Here is a 10,267-nt window from a genome sequence, read left to right on the forward strand (position 1 = left end):
CACGTTTAAAACACATTTAACCTTATAATACTTTCATTAAACACTTCAAATGTTATTATATTTGATGAATGCTAAAAAAAAAAAAATTCTCACATTTATGAATTTAAACATGTTTTTCTTTGAAAAATGTTTCATATTTTTTATAACAAATACTTCGACTATTTCAAACGTTTTAAATGAAAAATAAAAAATAAAGAAATTTTTATTAAAATACGACAAAAAGAAAAATGAAAAATTAGATTTCTAAAATTGAATTTCAATGGAGTTAAAAGCAGCTGATCACTTCCTAATGCTTGAAAGCCACAACTCTTTTGACACATTTTTCAAAACTCATATGTGATTCTTCAAAAAAATAACGATTTCCAAGGGATCATCTAATTATGGAGCGGACTCTAAACGTTACGTATAGATAGCTCCAAAAACATTAGAACGTAAACCCCATGAGAATAACTCCCACATAAGCTTGTAATCGAAATGGTGCTACCTAGAAAAGGATGTTCGTTATTCAGTATGCACACAATGCTAGAATACAGAATCATAATAAGTCAGGGAATAAGATCATATTACAAAATACATGCTCATATATAAGTATATATATATATCCACAGCCTACACTCTAGTTGGAAATGAGAGAGAAATCAAGGAGAAAAGAGCTGTACAAAAAGAGTCTCAGAAACCTAAGGCTGCCCCTAATTTTTACCCAAAGAATGTAAAAGTAGATTATGTATGAAATTCATGAAAGACAATGAAAGCATAATATAACATATAAAACACCAGACTTCAAACTTCTTAACAACCAAGTGGTTTGGGGGTTGGAAATGAACCAAAAATATAAAAAAGAGAGAAATTATATTTTTTTTAAAACCAAAAAACAAAGAAACTGCAAACTAGTGACCTGTAGTAAACCCCGATTAAAATGCCATGGCGAAGGGGCTTTACAACTGCCTCAACTGCCTTCACAACCTGATCAAGAACAAATTAAAATAAGGACAAATTCTAATGTTTTCAGCATCCAAAATAATAGCCTGAACGTTGGTAGTTTTGGGTACTTAACAAGGACACAATATCCCAAAGTTGCTGTTTGGCTCTCAAACTCACCAGATGTAACAAATAAATGCTCTAATTCCGAAAAATAAATATGATTATTAGAAGCTTATGTTAAAAAACTGACATAAAAGAAAACATTTTTTAACTGAATAGATGCTTCCAAAAGCTTACCCATGGTCAATTCAGGCAGACTTGCCCTGCCCCAGAGACTCACTGCTGAGGGATGTCTCCAACTCTTTAGCTTCTTTTGCACCACCCTTCTTCTCCAGAACTGTTGGGTTTTCCCTTACCTTAGGATTCAGGGGTCTTGGGTCCATCCTCTGAATCTCCTCTCGGGTGTAGACAAAGATTTTGCGCACCATGCTGCAAAACTCCCTGTTTCATAGCATCATGATAACAAATACCAAATTATTAATTAAAAATACATGTGTGTTGAGAAACAATCACATGCATGAATAGGTAAGGCACTTACGGCCAGGGATCATCTCCAACAAGCATCATGTCACCCTCGTCATCAGTAAAAACAATCAACCAATCTTTGTTGAGAGATATTAATTCACCATTGAATTCAAAAATCTGATCCAATTCAGATATTAGTTCAGTGTAACCATTAAACTTGGTGAGGTCCACGGATCTCCCTACGGCAATTCCCTGCTTGTGAACCTGAATCAACACATGCAATACAGTTAATTCTAAATGGATTCAAAAGCCAGAATTTAGATTCTCTCATCTAAATGATAAACACCCTTTTTACATTAACAAAGGGTGATAATAATAGAGGCAGATTGGATGAGAGGAAACCTTGATGCAACTCCTAGTTGAACCAGAATGAAGTTTGCTTTGATCATCTCTTGAAAGCTGCTGTTCCAAAGCTTGGAAAGGTTTCTCATGCTCAAAACCTCCTATCTCCATGTACTTTGAACTCTTTGATTGCTCTGGATGTCGGGCTGGGTTTTCCATTGTAAGTTGGATTTCCCCTTGTGGTCTATGCATGGGATTTGCAGCAGGTTTGCTGATGAGGGAGATGCCAAAGAGTTTGCAGTTTCCATCTCCTTTGGATTTCACCACCTCTTCTTGTACATACAGAGGCTGTGGCTTTAACCCCATGAGATGAGGTGTAGTTTCAGAATATGAATGTGGAAGCAGGGGCAACAACCAGTTTCCAGGACACTGCTCAGCTCCAAGGTCATGTAATCCACCATACCCACTAAAGCCACTGTATCTGACATTTGCAGGAGTCGGATATGGTTTCCCTTTGGCTCCTTCAGAAAGTTTCACATTAGACTCCATGTTTAACACGGTACTTGAGTGCATCATGGACTGAGGACCTGCAAGCAACTTGAACTTACCTTCATAATCTAAAATATGCTTCCTCATTGGCTAAACAACATCAGGATTTTGATCAACAGTAGGCGGATAGAAATGGGAGTCATGGATGTTGTGCATACCTGAAATTAGATTTGCACACTGCACCCCCTGTCTCAGCTGAGGAACCCAGTCCTCTGACATAAAACTTCTCTTAGTAGAAGCTGAGTCCATCTGGTCAACAACTTGTGATCGTGGCTGTACAATGGATTTTTGAGTAGTGACCAAATCATTGTTATTCTCCATGAAAATGCCCCTCAAGGTTGAGATTTCTTGACCTTGCAAGGCTCTTGAAAACCCACTTCCTGGCGAATGGTCTATGGTGACTTTAGACAAACCTAGGAATGTAAATTGAAGTGTTCAAAATATGCATCCTCACACACTGTTAATACAATGAAAAAAAATGAGGAAAGTATTCTATAGACATCCAATGCAATTTGCGCTAACCTTCCCTTGTAAGAACAGAGGATTCAGTAGATGATGACATCATGTTTGCACGGGGCCTCTTTGATCGTGAAACTGGAAGTGGATTCAGAGAAGGAGGTGTCAAAGCAACTTCTATGTTCCAGGGGGAAACACACTCTGGACGAGGAACAGAAGAGGTTTCATCCCACCGAACCTAAAGGAAACAAACAAAAAAGGATTTTTAGTATCAAATGCACAGCCACACCTTTCCAATACATTATATATGCTACTACCTTGAGGCATCTCCATTTTGATCCAGGCCACCTCATGGGATCTGCATCTTCAGTTCCAATAACAGTACCAGTGAACCTGGTCCAATTAATTAAATCATGAACAATAGAAATGAGGGAGTTCTATTTCCTTACAATTCCAAACAGCGGTAAGCAAGTTTCAATGAAAAACAGTACCTCTGTTCTGGAGCTTCTTCACCTTCAAACTTCATTTTGAATCTCATTCCAATAGAATAGTGATTCTTGACAGCCTCCATGTATTGATCAAATGGAATAATAAACTCAGCAGGACTAGTCCTACAAGTTATAGCACAACACTTAAAAAATGCTTAGATTAAGAATAATGTATACCTAGAATCTAGATTTAAAAAAAAAAACCACTCTTAAAACTCTAAACCTTTTTAAGAATATTTTATCATGAACAAGAATGGCAAGATTAGATTTAGTTGCGGAACACAGCATCAGGTTCCTGGTATGCCACTTACCCTGGAATGCCATACAACTAGAACAGTACTTGATTGGAAAGCAACAAGCTAATTTCAAATGCACGATTGGTTTTAGCATGTTGATAAAGCATTCCCCAATAAGGAACCATCTATTTGATTAGGCTTCAATTAATGATCTTTTTAAAAAAAAAATCTTAAAATTAGAATGAAAAAGGGATGATAAAATTTGTTATGGGTCATAAGGGGTAGTTTTGAGAAGTTGCATGATATAACATTTCAATTGAAACATGATGTAATCTGGATAGCGAAGAATTTGTGATATTCTGGTATTCCAGGATCAGATCCCACCCATTGACATTTTATTCCAGCAATTTTATAGTTGCTGCATCAGTTAACTAAAAATCGTCCAGGTAAGATGAACATAGCAGGGAGACCAGGAAACGTTTTCATTTGTTGGATCAGATGAATGCCACGGTAGGCCATCCATCTTTCTAGACCTCATGTATCCTTTTTCTAACATCATTAGAACAATATGATAGATGGCAGATATATAAAACACCTCCAAAACTCAGTTCTCCGAAGTCTATTCACATTTGTGGCTTGTTATCTTAATACAGTCTACACATTAGCCAAACTTGTAGGAGTGTCTTTCTACAAGCAATTGGCTTGTAGAACGTGTTAGGGTATACCCATGTGATGGAGAGTTGGATTGTATCAATTGCTCTTATATAAGTGAAGCTAATGATACAAAATTTTCATTAAGAATTTAACTAAATGAAGAAACAAGTGAACATAAATCATAAGCACAGACCTTGGTTTGTAATAGACGGTGAATATTGTACCCGTAGAGACTGCATGCCAAGCTGTAGCAAGAACACCAAGATGCATACTGTGACTAGATATGACTGAAGATGGGCCATTGCTTAGTTGCCTCATAGCACGCCTTACCCCTACACGAAGTTCCCCATTTTCACCTCTACAAGTCAAAATTTAGGACTGATCAGACATGACTGAAAAACCGTTGCATTGTCTCCCAAATAACTAGCAGGTCCCTCATTTTGGTTACCACATGTAGCAGGAAGGTAATATCATTTCCCATTTTTAAGAAGAAATGCAAATAGCAGGACTATGAACTGCTACATGATATGACCAATACAAGGGTAACCCCCCCTAGGATTAACAATCATTGATACTGAACGAGTATGAAGATAACAGTACACCTGAGGAAAATAAAAGCATCCCCTGCAACAAGCTTTTTGGAACTGACAAAAAGACTCCAACCACTTTGAAGAAGGTGCCTCCTTGGTTGACCTGGCATTTAGAAACCATAAATGGTCTATAAATATGAGTAGGAGAGCACAGTGAAAGATCACTGTCCAGTTAACAGAGTTAACAATCATGGTCTATAAATATGAGTAGGAGAGCACAGTGAAAGATCACTGTCCAGTTAATGGAGTTAACAATCATGGGTAGTGGCAACTGTTAATGTCACCAAATGAGTTTGTAATTTGGGTAAAGAATGTATCCTTGGTTAAGAAATGGCAAGAATGTGACATTTTTTTTTTTGGTAGATTAGGATTTGATATTTTTACATGGAATAGAAGAACATGTTGCAGGTTAGAATGCAGTCTTCTTAACTCAATCGGCTATCATTTGCCGCCCAAAACATGATGGATTTCAATTAGTTGTGCAACAGCTAAGCAAACCAAAATCTCAAGAATTTTAAATAACCGATAGAAGTCGAGAGCTCCAAAGAAGGAGAGCAATCTCCAAGCAAAAACAATGGCAATGTCAGCATGAATTATAGCTTCAACATTTTATATGCAAAAGGCCCATAAAATTAAGATCATAGATTTTAAATACACAGGACAGCATCTCATATTTTCAACAAATACTACATTATTATCGTTTTCAGATAGAAGATAAAACTTTACCAAAAACCAGAAGTCATATTTTCAGGTACTTGCTCATTAGTGCTACTAAACAATAATTTTCACCAGTGAAGTTCATTATAACTAGGGGATATCTGAACATTCTCTAGAAGTCATGGGCTTGCAAAAGTTCCATCAGCAGTAAAATCATGATAAGATTAAGTCAAGTGAATAGACTAATACAATATTCAGTTAACAATATTATGTGATGATAATCTATGCATGTACATAAACAAGATTTGGATGGTCCATCCTAATCTCAAACAATTATAAATACCAAAATCTGAAACAGCCATTACCTTGAAAACTCCTAATCTCAAACAATTATAAATACCAAAATCTGGAACAGTCATTACCTCGAAAAATGTGGCGGAATCGCCACTCATTTCCATGCAAATCCTTGGCTACCAACTCCTGGGTCGGAGGTTGCTTGGACATGTCCTGTCAAATAACCAACATAAGGTCTATTTCAGAATTTGATTGGAAGTAAAAATAAAACAAATAATATCAGACAAGGAAGGAAAACAAACCAGTGGAGGTAGGCACTCATCAGCATGCCTCCTCAACACTGAGAAGCCACCATGAGTGCTTGTATCTGAGGCAGTAAGGGTCTTACAGAAGGAGTGTACACGAGGTCGAGGAGTGGGAGTAAGCACATCCTCTTTCTCCGCGGAGTTTTCATCTTGCTGGCATGGAACCAGAATTACATCATTAGGATTTGAACTTGGCCTAAGAATCCAATAATGGTAATGGTCCCAAATAGGCATAAGCAATAATTAGACTTGAATTTTTCTAAAATTGCACTTATGTCATTTTATTTATTCGCAGAAGTAATCTGGAGAACTGCTTGGCATTTTTCATCCAATAATATTCTAATCCAAAATAGGAGGCAAACCTTAGGTTCGGGAAGCAAAGTCACTTGAGCAAACACTTCGTCAGTGTCCGATTCAGCCTACAACAAAGAAATTGCTGTCATCATTACCTCTAACACTCCCTAAAAAACCTAACTCAAATTATCAAATCAATAGAAGCCGTGGCACATATCATAAATGTTAAAATAAAACCCTAGAATCTCAAGCCTTATGACAAATACGATTTATGGTACCTTCAAATGAACATTAATCACACGGCAAAGGATTTTCGCTCTAAGATCATAAGCCGGCATCTGTTGGTCAGCCACCTGATTAGTTGACGCCTCCACCTTGATTATAAGACAAGAACAGAATTAAACCAAACTGAACCTAAAGAAAAGGAAAAACAAAACTTAAAAGACAAAAGTAAAACGGATAACAGAATTGAAATGCATAAACCCTCTAAAACCAATCAAACCAAAATCCGGAGCATGTTCGGAAGAAAGAAAACAAAAAATCACAAAAGCAAAATAATGATAATAATAACAATCATAAATCGAACTTCGGTCAAGAGAAAAAATAACACAAACTGAAAGAAGTAAAACCTGCTCCAGATGACCCTGAGGAAAGTAGAAAACTCGCTCCCCTACGCGAGGCACCGTCACAAGAGGCCCAGCACAAGCATGCCAGAGCTCCTTGTAGAGAGCATCTTCAGAGTCAACAAAATCCATTATCTAAAGAAATATTTATAAATTCTAAACAGAAGAAAGAATTCGAGAACCAAAGGAGAGATATCAGGACCAGATTCCTCCAACTACTCCAGAATCTCAACTCTCCACCGACAAATCCAGCCAAATTCCCTCAAGATCGACCCCCAAACCCCGCCGCAAAACCAGAACCACCGGAACCGGAGCCGACCTCCGCAGAATCCATTTCTCAAAAACGTCTCTCCCCCTCACCGATCCACTACAGTCCTTCAGACACTCAACACAAGCCACGGACCCAAGCTCCCAACCACAACTCAGAAAAACCAAATTCCATCAAGATCGAACTCCTCCAGGACCGCCATTTCCAGAAACTTCAAACAATCCTTTCCTCATCGATTACAGCTATCACAACACTCCTAACAGTCAAAAGAGCAAATCGCGAACCCTAATTCCCCAAAAAAAAATCGCAGGAGAAGCGATTGATAGAGAGAAAAAAGCCCTAGCTGATGATCATATTGGAGAGAGAGTGAGGGAATCTGGAAGCGAGGAGTAGGAGCAGACGCGGAGGTTGAAGAAGAAGAACAACAACCAATTGTTGGAGGATGATCTCTTTATCGTCGTCATCTCCTTCGTTTTTCTCTGAATCGCTTTCTCTCTCCTCTGCAACACTCAGAACTGCCATTACTATCGTACGCCGTGGTGTGGTCGACGAGTCAGATTCTGTGTGTCACGTAATTATTTCAACCCCAGTGCTACCATCTACCGGGGCTTTCGGTTTCGGTCTCCCTCTCGAGAAATGCAAATAGTAATTCATATTTGCCCCAAGAAAAATACTTAAATAACACCAAAGTATATATATAAGAAAATAATATTATTTTCAAAATAAATTTAATATATTTTCAATTATTTTTATATAATTGAAAATATAAATAATATTTTAAAAATATTTTTACTATAAGCGATTAAATTATTTTTATATTTGAATTTTTAGACAAAAGTAAAAATAAAATATTATCAGATTTTAAACTTGTTTAATTTTAATTTAGATTATTCAAGAAAAATATAGATGAATAAAACAGTATAGTTAAAATTGATATATTGATTCATTTTAATATACAAAAAGTACTGTATACGTGTGTCCGTCTAATTGGTCAGCAGAATACGCCGTTTGTCCCATGGAACGGAAAGTTGTTCCGTTTTTGGGAAGAGGGTCTGTCCTGGTATTAACAGGCAGGGCTGGATGGAGTAATGGAATTTAATAAAAAAAAGAACAGCGATAACCTCACCTGCCATTTCAAACACCGCCCAATCAATCTCCAACTTGCCAAGAAAAATACAAAGTCAAAGCGATTGTGATTTTGCAACAATGAAACCTAGGTGATGGGAAAGGCGGTCACATGGCTCGTGCTTGCTAAGTAGAACACGTGTCGAGATATATTTCATGGCATAGGTGTCGAATTCTGATTGGAGCAGGTGGATGTATGTGTTTAGATGGAGATTAGTTATGGGCTGAGTGAGATCATCATAAAAGAAAGTCTTGAGTTTAATAATATATTTATATTAAATATTGAAATTTTTATAAACTTGGCTTGGGATTTAAGCATTGACAATTAAAATAAATTGTGATACTTAAGATTGGTTGTACCCCATTGACAATGAAATTTCTTGCATTAAATCTCTAATCATTTTTTATACATTTCTTGGCAACCAAACAAATAGAAAAACACAATCAAGAAAAAAGAAAGAAAAATAATAAAATCAATAAAATAAAAATGTCTTTTGAAGTTAGTATACGAGTAATCGAGCAAAACCTTCTATCTTCAATAAGTCTTTTTTTTAATTAAAAATGATATATTAAAACTAAAAAGTGAGTGCCCATGTGCTTATCATTAGCTTCTTTGTCCATTTTGGATGAAAAATCATGACAAAGTGATGCCTTTGACATCTAGGAATAGTTCAAGAAGAAAAAAAATTAAGGGCACATGGAAACATGAACACAAAGATAAGGCATAGGAATGATTTTTATAATTTACCCTTGTTTTCATCATTTGTGGGGGAACAGTAGTTTGATAATTCAACTTTCTTATATACTTTTTTAATATTAAGTGGGAATGGTTGAAAATTTGAGTTTTTGTAAGAAAATGAAAAAAAAAAAACTGAATTTTTTTAGTGTTATTTGGATATAGTTGTTTAGTAGAACTTAATGATTTAAATTTATTTTAAATTAACTTAAAATCAACTTAAATTAACTTAAAGTAATTTATTAAGTTAATAAGTTGTTTTATTAAACATCCTTTTAGAGTTAAATTATTAAATTAAAATAATAATTTTGACCTTGTTTTATTAGAAGTGAAATTTACCGTGTCAATAATTTAAAATTTTTAACAATGCTTTGTAGCTTAAATGTTGCTAAAAAAAATTCTTTCAACAAAGTGTCAAATTTGTTTTTTGCCAAACAGGTTCTGGCCATCTAGAATTTTAAAGCTTAATGTTGGTTTCAATATAGTTATCTTTTTCAATTTTAGATAATAGGAAATAATAATAATAATTCTTATATTGAAAAGTGTGGATTTATCTTAGGTATTTAAAAGTTATTTTTCTCATTTTTTTTATTTTCATTTTCTTAACATTTTTCAAGAACCAAATATAATCTTAATATTTATAAACACTTTACCATGATTTGGTGGGAGAAGAATAACAAAAATAAGACAAAATAATAATAATAATAATAAGAACAAATACGAGAAAAAGGTTGGTCTTAAAATCAAAAATTAAAATATTCATATTATTTTATTTTTGCATTTTTTTTTTCAAAATATGTATAATTTAAGGACATTGATAATGAAAATGAGATAAAAATATTTCATTGATAATACCGTATCATCCTCCGCAAATCAAAGATTTTTAATGTGGCTAGGCGATTAATGTGATCCTATGTCTACAGAGTGCACTAACACTCAATAATCCACTAATTGAGAAGAGTTACAATAGTAAAACTTTTGAAAGAAATAGAAAACCTCTCAATTGTAGTTGCATGCTCTAAATAATAAAATCCTAAACGTAAAATGGTCAAATATATAATAGAAGTAAAATTTTCAATCATCACATAAAATAAAGTTTTTAAGGGGCCACGAACTGATTGAGCAACTTGATTCTCGACTTTCCAAATGAAGGGTAATAATACCGATTCAGCTTTTACAATCCAACAATTTAAAATATAATAGC

The 10,267-nt window shown here is 35.1% G+C and overlaps 1 protein-coding gene across 2 annotated transcripts; it reads right to left on the reverse strand.

Annotated features, from left to right (window-relative positions):
- Positions 1 to 561: 561 nt before the first annotated feature.
- Positions 562 to 7,596, reverse strand: LOC100250592 (auxin response factor 2A). Of its 2 annotated transcripts, none has more exons than XM_002268813.5 (15): positions 6,941 to 7,596; positions 6,590 to 6,685; positions 6,380 to 6,436; positions 6,015 to 6,170; positions 5,841 to 5,925; positions 4,774 to 4,864; positions 4,365 to 4,529; positions 3,285 to 3,404; positions 3,111 to 3,186; positions 2,860 to 3,031; positions 2,496 to 2,750; positions 1,849 to 2,375; positions 1,520 to 1,710; positions 1,219 to 1,422; positions 562 to 963 (listed from the first exon to the last, which is right to left on the reverse strand). In XM_002268813.5, exons 1-14 carry the CDS (start codon positions 7,064 to 7,066, stop codon positions 1,230 to 1,232), a joined length of 2,310 nt encoding a protein of 769 aa, XP_002268849.1. In that variant the 5' UTR covers positions 7,067 to 7,596; the 3' UTR covers positions 562 to 963; positions 1,219 to 1,229. The 2 variants fall into 2 exon arrangements, with proteins under 2 accessions (XP_002268849.1, XP_010656858.1); XM_010658556.3 differs by having other exon boundaries at positions 562 to 1,119.
- Positions 7,597 to 10,267: the final 2,671 nt, after the last annotated feature.

This window comes from Vitis vinifera, chromosome 1 (assembly GCF_030704535.1).
Source record: "Vitis vinifera cultivar Pinot Noir 40024 chromosome 1, ASM3070453v1".
Taxonomy (NCBI): Eukaryota; Viridiplantae; Streptophyta; class Magnoliopsida; order Vitales; family Vitaceae; genus Vitis; species Vitis vinifera.

What these genes read in the sequence shown, in the direction of transcription:
- LOC100250592 (XM_002268813.5), bottom strand. Translation starts at nt 7,066, where the DNA reads ATGGATTTTGTTGACTCTGAAGATGCTCTCTACAAGGAGCTCTGGCAT. An exon ending in CTCTGTTCTTACAAGGGAAG is followed by an intron (nt 2,751 to 2,859) that starts GTTAGCGCAAAT and finishes TTACATTCCTAG; the next exon opens with GTTTGTCTAAAGTCACCATA. An exon ending in GTGTGCAAATCTAATTTCAG is followed by an intron (nt 2,376 to 2,495) that starts GTATGCACAACA and finishes AGTTGCTTGCAG; the next exon opens with GTCCTCAGTCCATGATGCAC.